Source organism: Oryzias latipes, chromosome 4 (assembly GCF_002234675.1).
Source record: "Oryzias latipes chromosome 4, ASM223467v1".
NCBI classification, from domain to species: Eukaryota; Metazoa; Chordata; class Actinopteri; order Beloniformes; family Adrianichthyidae; genus Oryzias; species Oryzias latipes.
This window is the reverse complement of record NC_019862.2, coordinates 32,183,298-32,209,667: the sequence shown is the minus strand read 5'-3', so window position 1 is coordinate 32,209,667 and position 26,370 is coordinate 32,183,298. Positions and strand designations below refer to the sequence as shown.

Genomic DNA, 26,370 nt, shown 5'->3' with positions numbered 1-26,370 from the left:
ATGAGGGATTTTGCAAACACAGCTGGGTGAAGAAACCCCAAACGTTGTCAGTTTCAGTTGGCTGAGCCCCCTCACATGTACGATGCACACACCTCTGCTGTTGTTTGAAATGAAAACTCGATGCATCATCGCATCTTGTGCACCCTAACGGCCCTCCGGCCACCTCCGAGCTGTGGGGTAAAAGGCCTGGCTGTCAATCTCTGCAGCTGCTGACATCAGCAAACATGGCGTGGCACAAAGTCTGCGTTTTAAAAAGGGCCGGCGATTGACAAAGACAGAGAAAAGCACTCACAACAGGAGGGGGAAAGGAGCGGGGGCGGTGCCAGAGATGCAGGAGGTGCATCAGGAATGAAGGAACCCACTAACTGGGTTAGGAAAGTGCAAGCCTCCCCCACTCTGCACAGGGACACGGAAGACCCTTTTAGCGGGGCACAAATTGCCAGTGGGGCAGTTGTGGAGGCTTTAAGGCAAGCTCAGGTCCAAGTGTCAGTGCTGGGCCGGAGATGGGCTTTTCATTAACCGCAAACATGTGGAGCATTAAACTGCAGTTTGTAGAGAAAGGGAGCGGCACCTTTCCATTCTGCACTCATCTAATGGTGATGTGCTGTTTATTTGATTCATTAAAGGAGCCTGTTGACGGTTAAATTGTTCCCTTTATGAATTCTAACTCCACTAAGTTCTGACCGGTTCTGGACCTTACCTCGTTGTAATTTTTGTCTTCTGTCTTCTTATTTTGTCAGCATCGGCGTGCGAGTTTGGCGAGATCGTAGAGCTTCTCCTCAAAGCGGGGGCGGACCCCTCCATCAAAGACATGGAGGGCTCTCTTCCTGAGGAGGTGACCGAATCCAGCGCCATCTCCTCCCTCCTGCGTCAGTATACTGCTCCAAAAGGCTAAACCAGCGGCCTTCCTGTCTCCTGCCGGGCCCTGACCCCGTCCCACATCTCACCCCCGCTCCCGCCCCCCATCACCTCCAGAGACGCTGTAGTTTGTAGACCTGAAATGGTTTGTTTCCTTTTAACTCCAGGTTCTGAGATGACTCTGTAGTTCCACTGAAGAACAGTAACTGTACCATTTAATGAGGAGCACTGCATGAGAATGTACAGTCTGCATAGGAAGCATCTCCACTGTGGGATTTGATCATTCAACCGTAGAGATCTGTGGACCATGCTGAGATGTTGGACTGAGGCAGTTTTGACAATTTTCTGTCAAATAACACCTTTGTTTGCAATATTAGGGGAGGCGATCATCACTGAGAGGATTTGTCTGCTTTCAGGTCCCCTAAAAAATCCGCTTTCACGCAGACTGTTGACCACCAGAAACTCCAGCAGGGATGTTTTGTCATAGACAAATTAAAGGCTTCCAAATAACCATAACATGCATTTCAGCCACTCCTGAGGTGTCCTGGGACTTCACCTCCAGTTTTCTCCCAGTTCAGTTTTCATCTTCTGACGTGTCTCTTGATTAAAGTCTTCAGTCAAGCAGCTTTGGGCTTTTCTTGTCTCTGCTAAAGTGTCTCACAGCAGCAAACGGATATTGAGTTGGATTTATTTACATGCACCTACACTAAAACATTCATGGATAATCTAACATTTAATAAAATGAAAACTGAAACTTGTATATAGCCTGAATACAAGCGGCTGAAATGAGCTTCCTCCATGGGGGGCTGGGCGCTCCTTAGAGATGGGGGGGAGAAGCTCGGTCACCTGCGGAGAGCTCGGAGTAGAACCGCTTCTCCACATCGAAAGGAGTCAGCTGAGGTGGCTCGGGCATCTAATCCGGATGCCTCCTGGACGCCTCCCTGGAGGGGTGTTCCAGGCATGTCCCACTGGGAGGAGGCCCCGGGGAAGACCCAGGACACGCTGGAGAGACTGTCTGTCGGCTGGCCTGGGAACGCCTCGGGGCCCCCCCCAGAGGAGCTGGAGGAAGTGGCTGGGGCGAGGGAAGTCTGGGCATCTCTGCTTAGACTGCTGCCCCCGCGACCCCGGTTCTGGAGGACCGGATGAAGATGGATGGATGGAAAACTGAAACTTAACAGGAGAAACCAAAAACCACAAAGTCAGCTTTTTAAAATATTAAAATGAGGGCTGCTTAGTAAAGAAGTCTTTAAATAAAATAAAAGTAAAAGTATCAATCTACTGTATACAAATGATTATACATGAAAGGGTTAATGGCTGATGAAGTATGTATTATGGTATAATGTTGGATAACACATGATGATACTGTACCTCATACCTGAAGATCAACATTATTTTCAGGTCTTTTTTACTAAATACTGTAGATTTTTCCAGATAATCAAATTCATTGAACATATTTTTTCCTCCATACCAAAAAGAAAATTAGTTCTGTGTTTTGTAAATCAAAGGCAAATCAAATATTCGTCCTTTTTGGTCTAGACATCATCTTTATTAAGGAATCAATGTTGGAAACTGAGTGGACTTTACAGATCAAGTGTATTTGATTCCCTGATCTTATTATAGGGTCTCGTCTGTGTCCAACCCTAAACTGATTGCAGCAGCCTTTTTCTGGACTCTGAACGATATTAGCCATGAACTGCCTTCAAGTTGACTTTATTCTCTACTAAAATGTGGACATGTAACATTTGATTGACTACGTTTAAGGGAAAAGCAAGTTTAAGATGGTAAGAAAAGAGTTTTGACTCATTATTTATTCAGTTTTTTCCACCAGTGTGGCAGGGCACTTGTGTGTCGTGGGAAAATATTCAACTTCCTCTTATTAGTCTGAAAATAGTTTACTGTTGCCAGGAAATCAATTATCTCTGTGTTCAAACCCAGAATGATCACAGAATAGGTGAAATCTGAGAGATCATAAAAGACTTTTATTTGTGTTTATTTAATTCTTATTGATGACACATTGATAAGAATGACTGGATATTGTTCATACAGACTTTTTTCATTTTCAGTTAGGGGGGGGGGGCTTATTTAAAGAAAAAATGTACCTTGTAGTAGCTGGTCTGAAAGAACAGCCATCATGTGAATCAGGTCTAGAAACCAGCGTTTGAACCCTCCAATATGATGGTGGGGGTTCAAAACTTGTAGTTCAAATAATTACTTAAGCTGTTTGAGCAAAAAAGATGACAGTCTGAGAACAATAAAATAGATGAAACAATTCTTTTTTCTTTTGTCGGGAGCAAAAAAACCAAAAACTCTTTTTTTATCATTCAGAGTTGAAAGTGGTAGTGGTTGTATCATGGTCTGGGTCAGTTCCCTATCATGTGGTTAGGATTAGTTTGCTACATTTAATTCTGGTTTAAATTAAAGATCCATCCATCCATCTTCCTCTGCTTATCCAGGACCAGAACGCGGGGGAAAATTAAAGACATTTTTAAAAAATTCACCAATAACTCAGTTTATATAAGCAGATAAAAAACTTCTGTAAAGTCAAGTTTGAATGTTTTCAAAGTTAGTTTCCATGGAACTTTTGGAGCTGGTGTGAGACAACAATTCTGACTGTATAAAGCAAACGTTCATGTACTTGTACAACATGCAAAGACACACGATATTTTTTTTATTACATTTCAAAATACTAAACACCTTATCTACTTTTAAGACTGAAAATCCAACCTTTTTCCCCTCTTTATTGAGAAACAATTCTTTAAAAAGTAGGATTTATCACAATGTAGTTTGACCAGAGCGACCTGGTTTGTGTATCAGGCAGACGTCCAGAAAGTTCTGGAACAATAGGTCTTTATTGGAAAAAACTGCACATTTTCTGCACAGCTTTCTCTTTCCCTCTTCAGCTTCCTTCCCACAATGAGATCCTCCACCTTTTATGGACTCTAGATGAATTGGCTGATCCAACCCAAGAAGAAATTCACTTCAACCAAACAAAAACAAATATAACAAAAGATACAGCGTTCATGGAAACTATATTCAACTCCTGTAAACGAAACAAACAGGCAAAAAATACAAAACAACTCAATTAATTACAAACCAAAAGGTAATCAAAGAAAATCTGAACACCTTCTCCCTCTACTTCCTTATTGCAGAGTTGCAAGTTTGATATTAATACATGTCCTCCATTATCAGAAAATCCTACAAAAACACGTTAAGACACCAAAAACATGGGTCTTTAACTGCTCTGCTTGTTTTCTTTCTTTATGAACTATTTTATCTTTATGCAATCATCATCAAATGCTACTTTGGATTATTGACATGCTTTGTTTTTGTTAAAGGTTTAAGGGAAACACAGCAAGTAAATCCTCAACCGTAATGCCTCGTCTGAGGCATCTAAGTCTGCTTTTCCTGGTGACGCCTGCACACGTTCTCTGTATGTTTAGTGGTGATGCGTTGGCTGATGCACTCTCTGTCCAACGTCTGAAGATTCACTCATTCTTGACCCTGATTCTTCACTTCTCCTCCATAAAGATCTGTGGGCTGAAAGTGGAGACTAAGCTTTATCTTTTCTTTTCTCAGCTATGCATGGCCGTTGTTTTCTTTCTCAACTCTGACCCTCATTTCTGGAAATCTTCTTTGACGCATCCAAAAGTGGTCTGGTTACTTGCAGTCCGTACCACTGGCACCACTTCAAATCCAGCTCTGTTACAGTGCTAGTTTCATGCACTACATGAAACAAGAATAGAATTCCCTCCTTCTGAGTCTGTAGTCATGCCCAAACCGTTGGGCTCCCGTAAAAAAACAAAATAGGGATGGTACTACTTATTTTCATCTTTTGCTTGAGAAAAACTTCAGCCGAAGAATCTTTTTTAATGACAGAATAATAAAATGCATGAATTTTGAGAAAAAGCTTGTATAGTTCAATAGAAAACCTTTTGGGTATTCAGAGTAAGTCTGTGACATGTTCCCCCACAACTGCACACAGACACTGAAGGAGAGCATCTCATTGTTATGAATTCCATCCACATCTCGCCATTATCCTGTTGGTGCATCTCTAAAGTATGTTCAGGCCTCGGTGTTGTCTGGTTGTTATTTTCCAAACCCTGTTACGCTGCCTTGAGATAAGAGAGGATGACGGCAGTTGTGCTTCCCTTCCAGCTTGTTTGCAGGACTGACACTAAGCCCATTATGCTTCCATTATGGAGCTTCAATTTTCCTCAGAGCCTTTTCACTTTTGACACTGCCGCTCCTTCCTTCTGCAAACACACACTCACGCCGGTCTCTTCCCGGGCCACTCTTTTCATTTTTGTTCAAACTAAGACAGTAAAAAGTTTATTAGCTAACATTTAGACAAGATGTCAGACATTAGGAGATCCATCCATTTTTCAGAACCAGTTTAATTCCTCTTGGAATCAAAGGGATGCTGGAGCCCGTCCTGCCCACAGTTGGATGGCTCACCTGTCAATCACAGGGCAACACATCATTACAAGTTAAAACAATTTTTAATGGAGTCAATTATACAATCTTCCCAAACGTTGACATGACAAAAACAATCATTTAAAGTAAAATTGTATTACTTCTTGTAGGTTTTACTTGTTTGGCAACTAAAAGTAAAAAACATTTGACACTCAAATATTTTCACGTTTTTAAAGTGTAGAGTGTTTCTGATTGAAGGAATCATACAAGAGCCTTCAAATTATTTTACAGACTAACATTTGTCTATTTTTCATTCATCAAATTCATCATCTTTTACATAAAAATTGCTGAACAGGATCGCAGAATTCCTTTTACTATAAAAATAAGACATTCCTCAGACATTTCACTTCATGATCTCCTGCAGATGTCCTTGGAAATCATATATATATATATATATATATATATATATATATATATATATATATATATATATATATATATATATATATATATATATATATATATATATATATTTTTTTTTTTTTTTATTTATTTTTTTTTTTTTATTTTTTATTTTTTTTTTGCTTTAACTTCACTCATCTCTTGAGAAGGTTGGGAAGTTTCAACCTTTTTTACTTTAAATGGGAGGGTCCTATAATCAAATGTTTTTTGTAAAACTAGAGCAGTTGGGTGATCCTTTCCCCCCTGGCTCATCACCATTCTGCACACCACCTCTCCTCTTTTTCCTTTCTCCCCTCCTTTATCCTCTTCCCGTTAAAAAGCAGTACTGCGTTTGTACTTTGGCCCGCTCTTGATGCAGCTGTTTGCCTCCCTGCACCCCATCTTTAATCTTCATCTTCTGACGCACACAAACAAGAGTCTGCAAACTCAACAGTCAGCAGAACGTGTTTCTGCTCAGCATCAACCATGAAGACTTGGGCTTTTAGAAGTTATTGACAGCCATTGTATTTGTGTTTATTGTATTTGTTTGTATTTATTTCATAAAGGGACAATGCATACAAAACAGTGAGAAGTGCTCTAAAAAAGAGAAGCACTGTAAATAAGCAGGATTGTAGCCTTGGCTCATTTTCCTCCTCTGTCCTACTGACCACCGAGAGACTGTAGATCAAATAACATCAATAAAAAAGTGCATTTCATGAGTAAAATGACAGAGAATTAACATAACATAGATTGAGTTTAAAAAGGTTTCAAATACTTAGTTTCCCACGGTATACATCTATAAAATCGCCAAAATCAGAACAATACGAACAACTATGACCACTTCCCCCCCCACGGTTTGTGTTCCTAGTTTGAGAGACCCGAAAGGAGAAAACTTAGCAAGCACAGTGACACCACAGGATGGGAGGAATGAGTGGAACACCGGCACAATTATCTTTTTCATTAGCCGTCTTGTCCTGGAACACAGCGACTCCTGAAAAGACTTTTGCTGCAGAAAAGTCGCCGTTTCAAATTAAAACTGCTGACAACCTTGAGGCTGTCATTGAAAGGCCGACGTTTGGCTCCAGCCCCTTTTTAATGCTCAATCAGTCATGCTGCTGATCATTGTTCACTGCACAGTGAGATGGGGATGTTTTAGGAGAAAAATACCCTTTCTTAATGCTGCGGGAGTGAGTGTCAGTGCAAAACTAATCCTCACTGTTTTGCATGTTAATTTATTCCCTTTTCTCTCCAGATGGAAGACGGAAACTGTTTCCTTCAGGAAGTTTGTAATAAAAGCCTTGCAATCGATGATAATGGCATTTGTGCTTGTGTTTGTCATCTTTGCGAAAGCAACAGTGGTGGGGTTTCCACAGATTTATTTGTATACTAGCGCTGTAAGTGGCGTGTAAATTATCCTAACCGTCTGTGAGGCTCTTTATCTTTGTAAGACAGTTCTGCTAGGGCCTATACATTAATGTCCATGCCCAACCAATCAATGCTTAAATAAAAATCAGCTCAATTTGTGCCATTTTAATAAAATGTGCAAACTCCAAACTGAGCTGTGAGCTTGCTTTTTTTGCTTTGATAATGCAGAAACAAAGGAATCAATCAGACTGAAGTTTGGGTTTCTGGCTTGATTTCAGTCAAATGTTCTGAATTTCTGCATAGAAGTGATTGATACAAATGTACATTGTGTCATTGTAAATAGTTAGCCAACACATTGATGAAGGAAATAAATCCAGAATTAGGATAAAAAAGGGTTGCAGAATCTGCTAAAACAGTGTCCAGACTGCAGTTTGTGGAGCCAAACCTGTTTTCAGGCCTTCAAATCTGAAATGTCAACATCCCAAAGTTTTGTAATACAATCACATGGTTGACTTTTCAGGCTGAAACGATTTGTCTCTGTATTTTTTGCAAAATGGTACTAAAGGTGTTACAGCACATAATTCGTTTGATGGAATTTACAAAACAGTAGAGAATCTTTCACTGTGTCTGTTTCAATAGTTGCTTCTTTGATCAGATTTCTTCAGGATTACATTCTCCTCCGTTTGCAGCTCTGGTCAATACTCTTGCTATCACTTCATGGCTTTGCAGCATTTCTAAGACTTTCATTGTTTTCCCTATCAGAGCTGAAAATATGATAAATAATAAAATTGTCAGAAACACATTTTTAACACTTCCAACCAGATTCCTTAACTTAGCCTGTAAAAATATTATCTGAGCATTCTGTGCTTTTATTTTCTTAAAAATGAACTGTAAATCAATAATAATCAAAGGGACTTCATGTCTTTAGTGTAGTTCTAATTCTAAAATACAGAGAAAAGGGAGAAAGGTGGTGCATTAGTCGTATTTGTTGTTGGTCCGAATAAGAAAACAATGGACTAATATTCTAAAACAGATGGATTTGACATGACGTACAGGCCGAAAAGATCTGATTTGGTCCCGCTTTGCCTGACTATAAAGCACATTTCCTCCTATTTAACAAAGCACTATAGAATTAGTTACTAGCTCAGGGATTAAGGGTAACAGCAGCAGCAGCAGCAGCAGCAGCAGCAGCAGAACAGCAGCAGCAGCAGCAGCAGCAGCAGCAGGACATCTGTTTCTGCACTTGCTTCCCTTCCCTCCCATCTTTCCCTTCTCATTGTTCCTCTCCATGCATCTTTCTTGTCACCCCACCCTGAAAGCGAGAGAGGAAAACGACATCAATCACTGTTAACCAACTGACCACTGTCTGTTGGTGGTACTAAATGGATCTCCACAATTGAATAGAGGCCTAAGTGTGTGGTAAATGCTCTCAATGGGTAAATGAATTTGTGGGATAACTGGCCCTAAGAGTATTTCAATAAGGCAAAATAATAAAAACACCAACTGCTCACATTTTTCTTTTGATACATTGAAACTAAAGCGAAACAGAAAATCTTAAGTCTCACATTCATCACTGCGAGCCGAGCTCACGAGAGAGAAGAGCGGCCCAAGGTAACCCAAAGACATGTCAGCTTTATTTTCCTCATATAGATTTGACTGTACATAGTTCATAACATTACACAGAAGGCATAAATGAATAAATTCAGTGCTCTCTTTACATCTTTTTCAAAGACACATGGCAATAATAAATAGCACTCATGAAACAAGACAATCAACACGTTTTTTTTTAAACTGTACAAAATTTACAACCATTCGATGCTGCAGCAACACGGATGTAACAAAGCAAAACCTGGAGACAGTTTGTTTCTGAACCAACAGTGAAAAAAAGAGCTGGATGATAAAATGAGCTGGTTCTGTGATGCAATTCAAATCAATCTGGTTTTATTTACCTGGTGTGTCCTTTATGAATGTAAGCAACAGCGGTGACCCAAGAAACACAAACAATAAAATGATAACTAAGGGAAGTTTTTGTACCAGAATCTAATCATTTTTCTGAATTTGGTCTTCATTTTGAGTTTTTTTTGTAAATACAAAGCAAAAAGTGTTGACACAGTGTAATACTGATCAAAATAAAGTTGTACTGAATCAAAAAAGTGTGTCTTATTTATTTAGGTCATGCCATGAAGGTTTATGTGGCTAAATAATAAGAATTTCCATTTTAACTTGAATCTTTATAACAAAGAATAACTCTGATGTCTTTTCAAGCTGCTAATGAAAAAGTGACGTAAACTCTGAGGGATGACTTACAAGAACTGAATTCCTGTAAAAATGAAAACACTCGCTGCTTTTCTCAAACTTCCAGAACAAACGCTTCATAAGAATCTGTGACAGTGAAGGATTTGTTTGTTTCAGCTGTTGTGTTCATCTCCAAGTGCAGTTGATGGCGCTCTAAATGTGAAACACACATGAAGGATCAGGCCCGGATCAGGCCCGGATCAGGCCCGGATCAGGCCCGGATCAGGCCCGGATCAGGCCCGGATCAGGCCCGGATCAGGCCCGGATGCAGTAATCCCTCTGACACGGCAGCGGGGGGGCAGACAGACAGCACATGTGGGGTCAGGAAGGAGATTGATTGCAGGCAAAGCCAGAGCTGCTGGACTGAGAAGATCTTTGAAAGAAGGCTGCCTCTGACTGAAGAGAGTCAGAACCAAATCCTTTTGTTGTTTCTGACACTTGGTGGTCAGATTTACTTTTAGCCATGTAAACAGAAAACTCTCAAAGTCACACTCCTCTGCACTGAAAAGATGGTGATGCGTCATTTACATCCCCACTCTGATGAAAAGGGTGTTTCTAACAGGTTATTGCTGCATTTTTTTTATGATAGACGATGAAAAATAAGCTTAGAGTTGTATTTCTGAGTATTTCTTTCTTCAAACTGTTGTGAATCAGGAGCAGACGTAAAAAATGCTGTTTTAGAAAACACGATGGGCGGGGGGCCGCAAGCTTCCTGCTCCGCCACGCTGTTCAACGGGGAAGGGAAGTGGGGCCGCACCAAAGGTCCTGCCCACAACTCAGAGGCAAATTTCTAAAGAACTACTGCTGTTCTGCAGAAACTATGTCCTAGAAAACAATAGTTCTTTTGATTTTGCCTTAAAAAATGGCATGATCACAATTGAAAGAGCACTGGGAGGCTTTTACAATAGATAAAAAGATGATCAGAGTGGGACTTTAAACATAGTGGTTGCAGGGAAGTGACCCATGAGCTCTGATGTGCTAACAGCTTTCTAACCGACACTATACCGTCTGCTTGAACAAACCCAGACCCAGATTTCTGCAGAGACCTTGTAGGGATGACCATCTACTTCCTTTCGGCTTCGCTGCGTTTCATGATTAAAAAAAGATCAACATGTTTCAAAAGTCACACTTGTGCCACAGCTCTTTCACATTTCTCTCCATGAAACACTGTGTTTTTGCCTTGTGCATATGTCTCCCTCCTCAGAATAAGAAGAGGAGAGTAAAGTGCATTGCCAATGAAAAGGCTCTGAATTCACCAAACAGCAGTCCAACTCAATAGCAGATCGGAGCCCTAATCTTGTCTTTTTTGGACACTGGTTGTCTGATTTTCTTATTTTTCCTGTGAGCTTCCGCTGCTCACAAAGGGAAATGAATGAAATGAAGAAAAGAGATGTCAGGTAAATCTAATGATGTTGTGGAGACTGAACAGTCTGAGGAAGTGTTGTTCGCTGCTTTTGTCTGGTTTGCACATCTCGTTGTTACCTCACTGAAGGACCGGGAGCCAAACTTTTCTCTGTTCTCCTCTTCAAGCATGGCCACAAAAGTCTTGGAGGGAAATACAAAGAAAGGTTTTAGAAAATCTTCTGTCTCCAGGTGGATCCTCCTGGCGGTTTTTATTTTTTTATTTGAACTTTTTTTAGTCTCAAGCCTCAAAACTGGGAATGGTCCATCTCATCCAGCCACGATGCTGGGCTGGTGGGAAAGTCAGGGTATCCAGTACTGCTGCCTGTGGAGAGGTCTGACGTGGGGCCTCCTGCCATGGCCCTCAGAGCCTGTCCCACGCCACCCGGCCCCCCCTGCGCCACGAGAGCGTCCATGTTAAAGCCCAGGCTGTTGAGGAGAGGGGTGTGGCCAGGCAGGGAGGTGATGGAGGACGGAGAGTGTGGGAGACCGTAAGGGCTTCCCGCTCTGATGTCATGGAAGGGTTGTCCCGCCGCGTCCACAGAGAAGCCTCCGTTCAGGACGCCGCCGCTGGTCACGTCACCCACACTCCCGTACAACCCGTTGGTGTGACCCAGGTCTGACAGGACTTGGTCGTCTGCAGAGGAGACAGCATCTGTCAGTACACAGCACCTGAGCACCCATCATGCTTTGCAGCACACGGAGCAGTGACAATGCAGTCACTGCTTGGTTGGTTTGAAACTGTCTGTGGATGATGCAGTCTGGGAATTAGGATTTTAATGCATTTATTCATTTTGAAGCTATTTCACGATTTTTTACTTAATTTAATTTTAGTCTGTCTGTCTGTCTGTCTGTCTGTCTGGTCATGCAACGACCAGAGAGTTCTTATATAAGTCCATTTGTCCCATTTTTTCTTGAATTTGCTCATCTTCTCTGCAGATTGTTTGCTTTGAGTTGAAGGAGTAGTAAAGACGAATACGCACAAGATTTTTCCAGTTCACTTCTCTCCATTTCAGTGATGTGGTAGAAGACTGAGTTAACGCACACTAGCCCTGCACAGTAAATCATAAATTTATCGTTATCAAGCTGTGCAACACGCATATCGCAAACGACGGCAGAAATTGCAATAAGTGGTTACCTGCAAGCTGCCATAAGATTGTTTTAGCAATTTAATGAAAGTTTAAAGTGTTTCACGAATCAAATAAATCCAGTTATGCATTTGACCAATCGGATGGACGGCTTCACGTTGTTGACCAATCGGATGGAGCTCTTTTATGTTGAATATTCGCCTCCTATGTGGTCGAAGGTTAACTCTTATTTAAATTAAAGTGTTGCAGTGAAACATACATAATATCACAGGTTTTCTGCATATCATGCTGACCTAAAGCACACATTCAATACCATTCTTCATCTGAAGCAGTGATGGACATTTCCTTTTACCACTTTTTTTAACGGATAAAGTTGTGTTTTTCTGACATGAAATGAGGCTTTTGAAATAATAATAATAATATTTTTTTATTTGCTGGTATGCTCCAATTATTGCCTCTAAACCGGATTTTGTTCCCTCCCTTCTTCTGGTCTCATTTCTTTGTCAAAATATTTCCTCATCTGGAGGAATTGAAAGGAAGTCTGATTGGTGAGTCCAAATTCCACCTTTGAGTCTTGGAAACGCCTCATCTTGTTCTTTTTTATGATTGTGGCAAAGGCTGTAACATCCTTGTTACTCCTTAATCTTTTGCTGGTTAAAAATCCTTGTCAAGATAAATGCTTTTAAGTATTTTCCTTTTTTTTATCTTAAATTACTGTGCAACTTTTTGCAGAAGTTCAATAGTAAATGTTGTTACTACGGATGTTTTTTTAGTTGATGGGAAATGAGGGCAGACTCAACTGTGGGCCTCAGTTCTCTCCAAAGCAACGTTTCATACATAAAATGGTTATAGTATAACGGGGTGGGATTATATAAGTCCGCTTCATTCCACTCCCTTTCAAGCAATATTTATTAATATGTCTAATTATCCAAAATTTGATTAGTTATTGTATGAATGTATAACTGCTGATTGTATTGTTTTTGTGTATTATTCCTATTTGATTGCTTGAAATAAACAATTGAAAAAAAACTTAATTTTTTTCCTTTCACATCTCATCTGTTAGGTAAAGTGCTGGAAATGAGACAAAGTGCTGCATCTATGTTAATACTTAACTGATTACCGTATTTTTCGGACTATAAGTCGCTCCGGAGTATAAGTCGCACCAGCCCAAAAATGCATTATAAAGTAGAAAAAAACACAGATAAGTCGCACTGGACTATAAGTCGCATTTTGACAGGAAATTTATTTGACAAAATCTGGGACCAAAAAGTAATAACTTGCACAAACTTATATGACACAATCATAGCAGACTGTTTATCTCATAATTTCACAGTAATTCTTTCTCATACTTATTTATTTATTCCTTTCATGAAGCATCATTGTCCAACTAATACTCTGTTTTCATCCTGTATTTGTAGAAACAGTTGTCATTTTTATTGCATTTCTGAATCTATGAAATCATTGGAAAATACAATATTATGTTGTTAGCCTTCAAGATCTTACTGTAAAAAAAAGGTTTGCTGATTCTCTGAGTCACTTAACATCCTCTTAACACTTAACATACCTCATACATCAAATTGACCCAGGAACATCATCTCTGTTCCTCACAAATGAACTTAACAGGAGGGTTAACAATGTATTTATTTCAATTTATTTCTAAAATAAGTCGCTGCGGAGTATAAGTCGCACCCCTTGCCAAACTATGAAAAAAAGGGCGACTTATAGTCCGGAAAATACGGTAATCAAATAAAAGTAAATTGTGTATTTTCACTATTTTTTTCTATATTCTAGTGACTGCAGCACAAAATGTTTGTTTCATCGATTCAGTAACAACAAAGACCCAGAGCGCTTTCTCTCTAATTGACTAAAAGCCTCACGTGCTTTATGGAGTTTCTGTCACCAGTTTTCATTTCTCATAAAAACAGCCTTCAGTTTTAAAGTGGCTAGGAGACTTTTATGACCATCCAAAATGAGGGCTGCAAATATTAAATAACAAAAGGATGTCTGAAATGCCATTTGCATCCTTCTAAGTCCTCTCCCTCATTTCCAATAAGCTCCATCAAGAAGACAAACAGAAGCATGAGGCATCTGCAGGGAAAATGGGGATCGAGAACGACATCTTGAATTTGCGAGAGAGGATTGCCATTGATGGAGAAAGCCCGGTTTGTTGTAGGAATCCCTCAATCCAGCAGCAGAAAATGTAAATTTAACAACTTCTTTCCTCTGATGTCATTTCAGAAAAGAAGTCAAACTAACCTCTGAAGCTGAGTTCACTGTCGCTGAGTCCTGCGTCATCCGCCGAGCTCTCCTTCTCCACTTTGGCTCCTCCTCGGCTGCGCTTGACACTTTTATAAAACTGAGTCCAGCGATGGCGTCCTGCGTCTTTCTTAAGACGCTTTTCCTTCGCTCGCCGGTTCTGGAACCAAACCTGAAACACACACAGAAATAATGATTAAAATGCTCTGACCTCAGCTCTAAAAACTCTTTAGTTTGACACAAAACAGATTTTTCTGTTGGAGTGATTTATAATAAAAACTAAAATTAAGATTTAGTCAATCGAATTACAACACAATGTCTTAAAAAGCAAAAACTTTTGTTTTTGTTTTGTGTTCTAAAACTGTAATTCTATTTCTGTTGTGTGGTTTACAATTTTGATTTAGCTTTTTTAACCAAAATGTTATCATTGTCATGACAAATTCAAAATATTTGTTCATTTTCAGATTAAAATGTTCTTTTTTTCCAGATTTAAAGAATAAAGGCCACAAATGAAGCTGAATTGAAACAGAAACACTGAAAACTCTGTGTTTTAAGTTTGAAGGAGCATCAAAAATAGAAGTGTGGTGAAAGTTTTCTCATAGCTATTATCAGTTAACAGAAACTGACTGTTTTTGCTCTTCTCCCACAAAAAGGTAGAAAGTCTCCACCTGCACCACCCTCATGTCGAGTCCCGTCTCCGAGGACAGCTGTTCCCTGACGTGGCGTGCTGGCTTTGGCGAGTTCTTGTAGGCACTTTTGAGGGTCTCCAGCTGCTTGGCTGTGATGGTGGTCCTGGGCCGCTTGGTTCCTGCCTCGGAATCGTCTGGAAAAAAAAACATTTTTGACTTTTATTTTACATTTGAAACCTCACCAAATGCTGCCTTTGTATGGAGAGCATGTGTGTGTGTTCAAGAAGTAAGTGGTCATGCAGTGGAGTGTATTATCGTCCTTGTGCATCTGTCCCACTCCCACAGTGGAGGACATAAATCTACTCAGTGGCATAGAAATGGAGCTACTGGAGCCGCACCATATAAGTGCATCGGCTCACTTTACATAATCAATCAGAGATGCATGGAAATCTCAGAGGGAAGGGAGGGACAGAGACAACACACACACACACACACACGAACGACAAACACCAACGATCCACAGTCAGAAGTTATTTCATTGCATTGATGAGTGCATACAGCTTGATCTATGGAGCTCTTTTGCAATTCTGATGCAGTAAAGTGAAGTCTCAGCCTCTCAGCACTGAATCACATAGATAGAAATTTGTTGTCGTTACTATTAATGTGACCAGATATGTAACTCTGTCCTGTTTCATCTCCATGTGGTGCATTTCAGGCTCGTTTTTAAAACATTTTCCACACACACTCACCGTTTTGTTTTGCGGTTTCGTAATCCACCTTGCACACCAGCCTACCGTCCTCCATCAGGTAAAACTCGTCCCCCGTGGCGAGTTGCCTGCTGCACATGATGCAAGCGAAGCAATGAAGGTGGTACACAAAGTCCTGGGCCTTCCGCACCACCTGCGTCGGAGGGATGCCCTGTTGGCACGATGCACATTTTGTTCCAAAACGCCTGCAGGAAACATGAAGAACCCAGAAAGTAGAGCAAACCACCATGGCTGCACAGATAGCTAACATTCTAATGCTGCCATTTTCTTCTTGGCTCCAAATGATGACACATTTTTAAAGCTAATGTAAGTTATTAACGTTCAGAGGAGGAAAAGCTTCTGTGCACGATGGAGATGATAGATTTCTCTTAACCGGAAGGAAAGACAGGGCCATTGCTCTGCATGAACTGTGTCGGCCTGAAGTTTGTGCGTGTTTGCATGATTATGTGTTTACAGATGGGCTTTCTAAAAGCTGAAGAGGTTGAAGAGGAGCAGGAGGAGAAGTGCTCACAATAAAACACCCAGAGGAAAACCAATAAAACACCGAGTCGGGAGAGGCTTTAAATCACAGGGCCAACCAACGGAAAAAAACAGGAGAGGGTGAAGCCTGCAGACCACACAGACCAAAGAATGGCAGGTTTTATGTTTTTCATTCCGCCTTCAAGAATCGCAGAATGCCAAAAGGGAAAAACCTTGTTGCCCCCCCATGGTCACAGATAATACGGTTAGATTCTAGAGCGCTTTTGGTTCTATTCAAGCTCTGAGAAGTAAAACATTTCAAACTAGATTTAGTAAAAAGCCCAGATCTGCTGATTCTGTTTTGGATGAAAATCAAAGGCAGTTTTAACCCGTCATGCCCTTAAAATCCAATAACAGAACAAAAAAAAACCTACACTGCTCAAAGGGTTGTAAAGTAAAAAGAGGTTTGCATTTACAGCATAAATGAAGGCAAAGAAATGATCAGTATTAAACAGCAAGCATGAATGTAAAGACAACTTCATGCTGATATTTTAGGTGAGAAATTAGTCCAAATATTTTAATCTGATTTTCTATCCTAGTTTCTTAAAAAGAATTTAATATATATATATTGACAAATAAAATATAGAATTCATTGTAGTTTTATTGTGTAAAATTAAAGTAAATTACAAAGTTGTTGTTGTTGTTTTTACTGAAGGTGTTTATTCTTTTAGATCTACAGAAGAAGTGGAGTCAATGTCTCTAGGAGTGAAGAGGCGCTCTTACTTGAAGAAGTCCTCTTTGCAGTAGACGCTGCCTGCGCGGGAGAAGCATTTGTCCGCAAGCGGAGTCTGGCAGTCTGCGCATTTGAGGCACTTGGAGTGCCAGTGTCTGTCCAGCACCTTCAGGATGAACTTGTCCAGGATGTGCTGACTGCAGCCTGCGCACTGAGGGATCTCTGCCAGGAGAAACCAGAGCAAGACGGAGGTCACGGAGATGCCAGGAAACAAATGACGCCAAGGATTTTGGGGGCTTCTTTATTTCCATTTGTCTAATAAACGTTTAGATGGTTTTAGCTAAAGTATTTTACTAAAAGGAAATATGACAAAACCAGGTGTGATTTTGCTGTTTTCTATTTACACAACAATTTTTGTTTTATTTTATTTTCTATTGCGTAAATATTTCAGAAATTCTCTTAAGAATTATACCCGTGGTTGTAGCAGATTCCGGATCTTGTGGGTTTTCACTGTGTTTTAGTATATATTTCACTTATTTTCGTTTTTATCTAATCAAAGTGCTCCATTTTTTCTATTGATAAAAACAAATAAAGCGCGCGCTGGTTGGTTCACGTGTCCGTCACTGTCCAAGGTCCTGACAGTCTGCTGAGGAAAAAAATCTTCTCTGACGAAAAATTGATTTTCTTCTCCGTCTTAATTTCGTTTGCCTCTTCCATCCACCTTAATTAATCTCTTAATGATTTTATGGACATCATGGTGACAACCAGCGCCTTTGGGTGAAAAGCTCCCGGATGGAAATCAGGTCAAAGCCAGATTACACCTGATGTCTTTGTAATTGAAAAAAGAAAAAAAAGTCCAGCAGGATTTCAAACCTAAAAAGTCACCGTATAATCTCTTCTGTAGGCTCTATTAGCTCTATGTTTTATTTTTTCATTATTTTAAATAGCCTTCAAAATAAAAGCCCTTTTCAAAAATCGTTCACAGAGAAATTTCTTTGTCACCTAAATTATAAAAATAAAAAATATGGTTAGTTGTAAAAATCCTAAATAAATTAATATACATAAAAAATAATATTAACTCCAGTTATTTTCTGAACTAAATAAGCATGCACCATGTCAATCAACGACATACAAATAATTATAATAAAACTAAATGTGTGAAAACCCACGTGGCTGTTCACTGTGGGTCCACAGCATGAAATCCTCTGTCAATAATCACGTTACAGTTATCATATTTAATTTAGGTTTTTGCAGCCTGCAAGTCAAGATCCTTCCCGCCCCAAAAAAACACAGCTTTCTTTTTTTAATTGGAGAAAATATTTTTTTAAATCGTAATAAATTATCATTAAAATGTGATTTTTATTTTTAAAATACGAAGATAAATTTACATTTAACTGTGGGGAAAAACCCTCCATTCTGACTCTCCGTCCATGTTTTTCAAATGAAATTGCTGAAGCTGCGGAAAACGTCCCGGTGTTTCGGTGTGACTGCAGCGGCGGGAAGAGCAGACCCGCGGAACTGGACTGGCGCGAGCCGCAGAAGACAGGAGAAAGGGCGGGAGCGGGAATCCGAGCTCCGGCCTTCGCAGACGGAGAGGCATCCGGAGCCACGCGCCTGCTCGGGAGGCGGAGAGGAGTGGTGCTGAAAGGACAGCAGCACGATTCTTGGCAGCGCGTGGATTGGCAGCGTGCAGGGTGCGCGCACACGCGTGTGTGGGGAGAGGAGCGCGTGGATTCGGGAGGTCTCCTTCCTATCTGATTATCGGCTGCCACCTCTCCACTCCTCATCGTCGCTCCCGTCAGCTCACGTGGCGGAGGCGCACGCGCTCAGACCCGGCTGCAGCATCTGCTGCTCCTTTGGAGAATAAACGCACCTCTGGTTTGGGATGCGGGTGTTCTGAGTCGGGGGGTCCGTACGGTTTGATTCCTGAAATAATCCAGGCTCGATGAATCCCGGCGCTGCAGGGACTGAGTGGCAGAATCTGAATCCAGCATCTAAAATTGACGAGTAATCTGACTGCACGTGCAGATTGGAACGAGCTGGGCACATATTTGTGCAGCCTCCATAAGAAACAACAACAATACAATTCAGAATTATTTTGCAAACATGAAATTTGACTAAAGCAATTGTGAATATTCTCTAATCTTTTGAAGTCAGTGTTTTCTAAAATCAATATTTTAGTCTCGTGGTTGTCAGTGTCTGTGGATTCTTTTCCATCTGTACATTCAAACCTTCCGGTGAATAATGAGGTCAGAGGACGAACATCAGCTGCCCACAGATTAACAAACAGCAAACAGATGTGAAGAATTTCTCACCTTTGCTGCTAAATCCGCAGTAATGACCTCTTGGAAATCTTTATTTGAACAAGTCCTGGTAATTGTTGCACTTGTTTGAGGCCTGCTGTCTGATCCAATTGAACGTCTGAGGCCTTTAATTTGACCCAACAATGAGTGTCAGTCAAAGTCAGAGAGCGTTTGTCTGATGGCTGATGATGACAACTGCGTCTGATCTCCTGACCAAGAAGGCTCGTTTGCAAATTAACAGCTCAGAGAACATGAAAGTACAGAGAGAAATGATTCTTTTGATTTTATTCAATATGACTGGATCAAATGGCGCCGTTTGTTGTTCTCAGTCAGGACGATTGGCTGCTAAATGGGACAGAAGAAGGCGGGAAAAGGTCATCTAAAGCTACTTTTGATGCCCGCGTGTTCACAGCATGACACATCACCGGCCTGCAGGACTTCCGTCTCTTCACCTCAATGTCTCCCCGTTTATAAATCCCTCTCCATGCTGCAAACCCCCACAGCGCGCGCGGCTCCCGCCAGACACTCAGCAGAAACGCGGGGAGGACAGAAAGGTGTCTTACGTTGCAGTGGCACTCCGAGAATCTCCGGTAAACTCTTCACGGGACTCTCTGTCGGCAGGACCGCCGCACTTTGCATCATTGTGATCCAAACCGGGATACAGACGCGCGCGCCACTCCTCCGGCCTGCCCTGTATGGGGGCTAAAAACAAAAAAAGGTGCTGAGGCCTGTGTCCACCCTGCACACTGTGGGCTCAAATCCCTATTATTCCTCCGTTTCCAGAGGGATGTCCGTGCCGTGCGGCGCCGCGCCGTGCTGAGCTGTTTTTGGAGTGGATCAGAAGGCTGCTTGGTCCATTCAGCGCTGCAGGGGCGGTGGGGCATGACGTCACCGCGCCAGAGCCTCACATGGAGCCAATCGGAGCGCAAGAAGGGGAAGCCCCAGAGGCGGAAAGCATCCTGGATAGGTGTGCAGGCGACGATGAGAAAGGAGAGGAGGAGAGGCGTCGAACGTGGGCCATGAAAACTGTCTCAGGAGAGGGGGAACCGTGCTCACGGAGACCAGAAATAGCTCACTGCAGTGGCTTCACGAGGGGCCCCGGGCCAGCAGGAGCCGATCCGGAGGGGAGGAGGAGAGGTCGGAAAATGAGGATCGTCTGAGGTCCTGTCTGTGCGGCCCTGATGGTTTTTCCTTAATCAGTTCTCAAAGTGCAGAGTGAGACTTTGATGTGTGAGCGGGTGAAGTAATAAGGCATTTCAAGTAAAAGGCCAAAAAGGTCAATTTGACTCATTTTAAAGCTACATTTCCTGTAGAATTGAACAGATGGAGCTGAAAGGAACATTTTCTCTGACACATTCGGGGTCAGCATCATCTGTGCGCGCTTCCTGACCGCGCAGAAACAGGAATGAAGATTAGGAGTCCACGCGCAGTCTTCCTGACACTCTTCATTTTGCAGCCCGTCGTCTGAGGCTGAACTCGCCGGGAACATATTCCCTCCGGAGGCCTGCAAGTTCAGACCAGATGAACTCCATCTTCGCTTCCAATTTACTTCAGGCAGGGAAAGAAAAGCGCGCAGTCTGTTTGTCGAGGCTGTGCCGCCTCCAAAACAAGCTGTTGCATCAAGTCAGTCTGCAGATCCAAACACAAGCGCACGCGCACGTCACGGCGCATCTGGATTATTTAGCCAATTTGATAAAAACAAAGGGTTTTTTTTGCATTAAAAAATCGTTTGGAACAGATTCCGCTCAGATTCTCCGGATTTACGCAGCGCAAATATGGGTCACACCAGAGTGAATTCTTGTCTTTTTTGTCATTAATAAAATGAAAAATGTCTAGAATTGCAGCCATGATTTATTCCATTTACCTTATCCAAAGCCAACCGTGTTTCCTATATGGACTTATTCTTTTATGGTATTATAAAACCAAGACTCTCAATCCCACAGCAGCTATTCTTAGGATTTTATTTTGTAAAAACGCATCAAGCTGATTAAAACGACGACAGGTGTATTCCACTCCAGATTTCAAGGTAGCCGTTTTGCCACGAGGTTCTCCTCTTCTTCAGCCTTCATCAGTGCGTCCCCCCACTATTTTATTTCCATTCCACACCTTCCCGCTCCAAATCATTCAACCCAGTTCACTTTTCAATTACTCTGATTGTTGTAATCGAGGCCCCTTAAGCTGCCCTGAAAAAAACGCAGATAAAAATGCTCTTAACTCGTCAGAAAAGGGCAACACAATTACAATAATTGACGGATGTAAAAAGCTGAAAGAGATCAGATGCGCGCACGCACATGTGGGACATATAATGATGGGATGCAGATTATTTTTTCATCTTCAAAACGACATGTCCAAGAAACGACATCTTTTTTAGAATTAAAAACCTCCCCACTGATCTGTAAGGTCAGAAACAGTCACTGCTTGCATGCCAAATGATTTGGCCTGTATTTCATCATTTGACGAGGAAAACTATCATTTCAAAGGTTTGGGTTCATACTCGCAGAGACGAAAGGAGAAATAATTTGTTGAGAAGCAGCTATTGGGCAATATTTCAAGCGGGGGGCGACTCCTTTGCCACCAGCGCTGACCCAGCCACCTCTAATTAGATCTAATATTTCAGTGGACCAGTTCATTGACATCCGCGATTCACAGATCCGTCTGACTGAGCCAGACACACACTGCGCCTTCATCCGCACGCCCTAAAGACGCCACGCGGCCCTACTGCGCGCGCAACCAGACAAATCAGAACGTTTGACAGAGCCCGGGGCTCCAGTGTGCGCGCATTTGGACCCGCGTATCCAAGCCGGAACGAAAAATCTGCGCTCACATTGGTGCAACATTTGTTTGGCCTCTTAGGCTCGTTATTGAAGTTATTTAAATTCACATCTCAGAACTTTACCACATGCGTGATGAACCAGTAGGCATCGCGCAGACCTACCTAATCATGGCTGATTTTGTTGCCTCTCTCCTCCCACCTCCTTTCCCTCCTCCTCCTCCTCCTCCTTTTTTCCGCAGGATGTGCTCAGGGTTCGCAGAGGAACAGCAGCAGGTCCCCGCTTCTCTCCGGCTTCCAGGGAGAAAACAGCCTCGCAGGGATGGCAGCGAGAGTCCCCAAGCTTTTGCCTCCAGAGCAGAGAGAGGGAGAGGCAGGAAGGCGAGGAGGAAACCCGAGGAGGGAGCACCGAGGAGAAAATTAAATTGCACTTGGGGGGCAAATTCTATTAGGGAATAGTTATTGTCTCCTGACAGCTCCTGTCCATTTGGGTAATTAGTAGGAGAGATTGTTTGAACAAACGAAATCTATTCCTGTCAGAAATGATATTTTCCAATTCTCTGATTGAACCTGACCCCTTCCCACTGAGATGACGCGGTGAGGGCCTCATTGGACTCCAGGAAGCAGATTTGAGGCTGACTGCTTCAGGTTTGGATTCAAGATGCGTCTTTGTTTATAGGGAAAACCACAAAATGTTCTGTAAACATTATCAGTATTATTTAGAAGTGACAACTTGGGATAAAACGATTTAATTTAACGATTCAATTGAGATCATAATTTGTATTTGGGGATACAATTCATGGTCAATATTGATTTATTTTAAATGATCCGATCCTCTGACCTAAAGTGGATCCAGATTCTCTTCATCCAAACTTCCAGACAGAAATTCCTGCTACTGAACAGTTTTCCAGATTCTTGGATTTCTTCCAGATCATCAAGTTAAATGAAATCTGTGTCCAAACCAACAAGTAAACTAGAATGAATGTCAAATCCATTCACATGTTAGTTTCCTAAAGTTCACCACTGTTGTTTTTCCACATCCAAAGAATCCAAAGGGAACATTCTAGAACATTCTAGACACTGGATGGTCACATGACTTTATTCACAGTCTGTCCACACGTTGGACTGGAATGATGGACGGATCCGTGTTGATGACAACTCATGTGTGTTGTCTGCTGTGATTGGTCGGTTTTACGGTAAAATAAACCTACTGTACCTCAATCCAAATGGTATTTTCCAACTTCGATATGATCAATTTATTTCATCAGAATAGGTCCATTCGATTTGAGAACCAGTAAAGCAGAGGACCTCCAAATTCTACTTTAAGTTGACCTCGCTGCCCCCCTGGGGGCTTCATTCCCTTTGGTTTTTGCAGATTGATTAAACTGGCGTTCACCCGACAGAGATAGCTCTGCTGAACCAGCATGTCTGAGAGATGAGACAAAAACCAGGAGAAATATCCGATTCCTCCTCTGCTGCTACTTTACCAACAGCAATGGTTAGAATTCAAATTTCAGAAAAAGACAGTTTACAAGAAAAGGCAGCCATGGATCTTCACAGGAGACTCAATGACAGGAGAAGTGCCAAGTGAATGAATTACAGCCGTGTGACTGACAGCTGCTGGGCCTTTTCCAGCTTCATTACCCGAGCACTTCCTGTAAGCTGACGCTCGCTCTAGAGGAGAAAGAGTGTCAGTAAAACCAGAACAGAAAGGCCCGCTTTCCCAAAAGCACCTCAAAGGGTATAAGGTGACTACATTCTTGGCCATGGGGGGGCTCGTCCAGTTCGTTCTGGTGCACTCGAGTCTCATCCCATCTCTTGGGATGAGACTGGATGCTCAAGAGAGACGAACCTTTCAAGAAACCAGGACCGGAAACATTTATTTATTTTTTTCAGTTTACCCACAAATTTCTACACATTTCTCCTTGTATAAACACTAATAGCTTCATCTTACGTCTTTTTTTTTTGTTCTCTACACTGAAGGTGAGAGGAAAGCTGACCCAAGCGAGGCAACTGCTAATTTACTGAAGGCCTGTTGCAGCTGTCATGGTAAATGATAAACAGGAGAGAAAAATTAAAATAAGTTCATGCAGCGCAGGGGTCTCTACTGCTGCTTTTTGGCACTTTAAGTTTAAAGAGGCTATATTATGCTATTCTTAAGCCTTTTATAATAAAAGATATGAACGTATATGATAATATATTACTTTTGGTACACAAAAGAACACATTTTTTATTAAATCCAGAAGTAAGACGACTTGATCACTGAAGCCCCGCCTTTCTCTCCTTGTGGGTGCCGCCCATTTCATGACATCATCCTAGAGTCGGCCTCAGCAGCATGACTGCAAACAACATCCCAACTTTTGCAAAGATGGTTGTTCACATTGTATTTTTTGTTAAAAGGCGATCACCGCTGGCTACACAGAGAAAGTGGGTGTGTCTGGGTTGGGAGGGGCTGGAGCTCAGAGAGCTGGTTTTTAGAGGAATCCTCACAAACGCGTGAATGGATCAAAATACCACTTTGGGGTTTCTTTTTGTGAAGGATGAATATTTAAATACACTTAAAAGCTCATAAATGTTTTTTTTAGCATGATATAGGCCCTTTAAGCTTTTTTATATGTCCTCCATCATCATAAAAATGCCACAAGAACATGTTACAAACAGCATTTTCATGGGAGGGTCAGGATTTGGTAAAGTATATAGACCCTTCAACATTTGGCGTTTCACCAAAGGAATAACTAGTTAAGATGATTCCCACTTCAGTTATGAATCGATTTATATTCTTACCATCCAACCAGATTTTTCTGTCTGAGACAAGTTGTTACTGGAATCCACCTTTACCATAATAAAAGGAAATAAATCGATTCAATTAATACTGGAAAATACCATCTGGATTGAGGTACAGTAGGTTTATTTTACTAAAATGTAAAACCACCAATCACAGCAGACAACACGTGTGATGTCATCAACACGGATCAGTCCATCATTCCAGTCCAATGTGTGGACAGACTGTGAATAAAGTCATGTGACCATCCAGTGTCTCGAATGTTCTAGAATGTTCCCTTTGGATTCTTTGGATGTGGAAAAACAACAGTGGTGAACTTTAGGAAACTAACATGTGAATGGATTTGACATTCATTCTAGTTTACTGGTTGGTTTGGACACAGATTTCATTAACTTGATGATCTGGAAGAAATCTGTACTTTTGGCTAAAGATGTCCTGATTGGATCAAATGGGATCGTTCAAAATGAACCAATATCGACAATGAATCGTGTCGTCAACCACAAATTAGGATATGAGTCGAACGGTTAAAATGAGTCGTGTAAACTTGAACGGTCTTAGAGTATCTCGTGATTTTACTGGGAATTGAACGGACTCGACTTAATGTAGGATGTTGTGACATTTCTGTGGGGCCATCCCCACAGAAAGCACCCCCCCCCCATCCTGACAGTGAGACAAGACAAGCACCAATGATGGGGCGGGGTGAGCGGGTGTCAGTAAAATTAGATGGATCCGACCCTATTTGACTCCCACCTTCAAAAGGCTGCATATTTAGAATCTGCACGTTTGGCTGTGATATACACACACAGTACCAACACCATATATTAAACTCCTTTTTATAATTTATTCACCTCTTTTCATCCAGCTCTGTCCACAGCAGGAAGCTTTATAGTATTATTAAAGTCAGAAAGAGAGATGACAGAAAAATACATCAAGCCCCTCCTGCATTTTAATATCAATACCAGAGGGGCAATAAACACTGAAGCACACAGGAGAGAAGAGTGACCATAAAACTCTGCATTGTCTAATTTATGGAAGACAACAGGAGTTCAGCAAGGAGGAGGTTTTTTCTCTTAAGTCTGGGTCTCGTCACAGAGCCGTATATCTGCATGCAGCGTTTCTCTGTCGCACAAAAAGGCTAAGAGAGGAAACGAACAAACAAGAAGAGTTGAGTTTCAGCAAAAAACATCATTAAACTGCAGAAAAAGAGACAAAAGCTGGATCTTCTTTTTGGTTTTGGGAACAAACAGATATTTACAGCCCAGAGCTCCACTAATATCACAAGTTTTTAGGTGTTTATTGTATGTTTGTATTGCCGCCATAGTAACTGAAAACACAATATCCTAATTTTACATGAAGGCCTTTTAAAGTTTTAACATGAGCTTCATGGATACAACACAAAGCTGTGATTAAACAGAGGATTTCTATGATTTATTTTATAAAGTTTTGATTAAATTCTTTTGTAGTTTCAGACAGTAACGTGTGTGCTATTAGGAGAGACTGTTGGGTCACTTTGACCCTTAAATTAAATAAAATGGTCATCTGAAAGGCTACAGTAAAATACATTTGACTTTCTTTAAAAACAATTTATCTACAAAAAACATTTTTAATTTCCATCTGAAAAATAGATGAAAGATAGAATAAAGTCATCAGCCAGAAATGGACATTCAGAAAACAATGAAAAGCAGATATTTTCTAGAACACAGTAAGAAGTCATTTTCCATCAGAGTCCACTATTCTAAAGGTATGAAGTTCTTCAGGTAGATTTTTTTAAAAGTGGTGCAAATAATCTCCTGAACGGCAGCATCATCAT

General features: G+C 41.4%; 2 protein-coding genes across 2 annotated transcripts in view; one reads left to right on the top strand and one right to left on the bottom strand.

Moving 5' to 3' along the window:
• acbd6 (acyl-CoA binding domain containing 6) overlaps window positions 1–1,482 on the top strand; it is a 30,711-nt gene extending 29,229 nt beyond the window's left edge. Inside the window, exon 8 of the mRNA XM_023954617.1 lies at window positions 741–1,482. Coding sequence (XP_023810385.1) covers window positions 741–895 — 155 coding nt within the window. The 3' untranslated portion in view covers window positions 896–1,482. The remainder of the gene's footprint in view (window positions 1–740) is intronic.
• Window positions 1,483–8,689: 7,207 nt separating this feature from the next.
• lhx4 (LIM homeobox 4) lies at window positions 8,690–20,949 on the bottom strand. Its single transcript, XM_004068377.4, has 6 exons — window positions 19,572–20,949; window positions 16,756–16,927; window positions 15,496–15,698; window positions 14,786–14,940; window positions 14,118–14,289; window positions 8,690–11,410 (listed from the first exon to the last, which is right to left on the bottom strand). Exons 1-6 carry the CDS (start codon window positions 19,648–19,650, stop codon window positions 11,022–11,024), a joined length of 1,170 nt encoding a protein of 389 aa, XP_004068425.1. The 5' UTR covers window positions 19,651–20,949; the 3' UTR covers window positions 8,690–11,021.
• Between the last annotated feature and the right edge of the window lie 5,421 nt (window positions 20,950–26,370).

What these genes read in the sequence shown, in the direction of transcription:
- lhx4 (XM_004068377.4), bottom strand. Translation starts at nt 19,650, where the DNA reads ATGATGCAAAGTGCGGCGGTCCTGCCGACAGAGAGTCCCGTGAAGAGT. An exon ending in TCTCGGAGTGCCACTGCAAC is followed by an intron (nt 16,928 to 19,571) that starts GTAAGACACCTT and finishes TTCTCCTGGCAG; the next exon opens with AGATCCCTCAGTGCGCAGGC. An exon ending in CGAAACCGCAAAACAAAACG is followed by an intron (nt 14,941 to 15,495) that starts GTGAGTGTGTGT and finishes TTTTTTTTCCAG; the next exon opens with ACGATTCCGAGGCAGGAACC.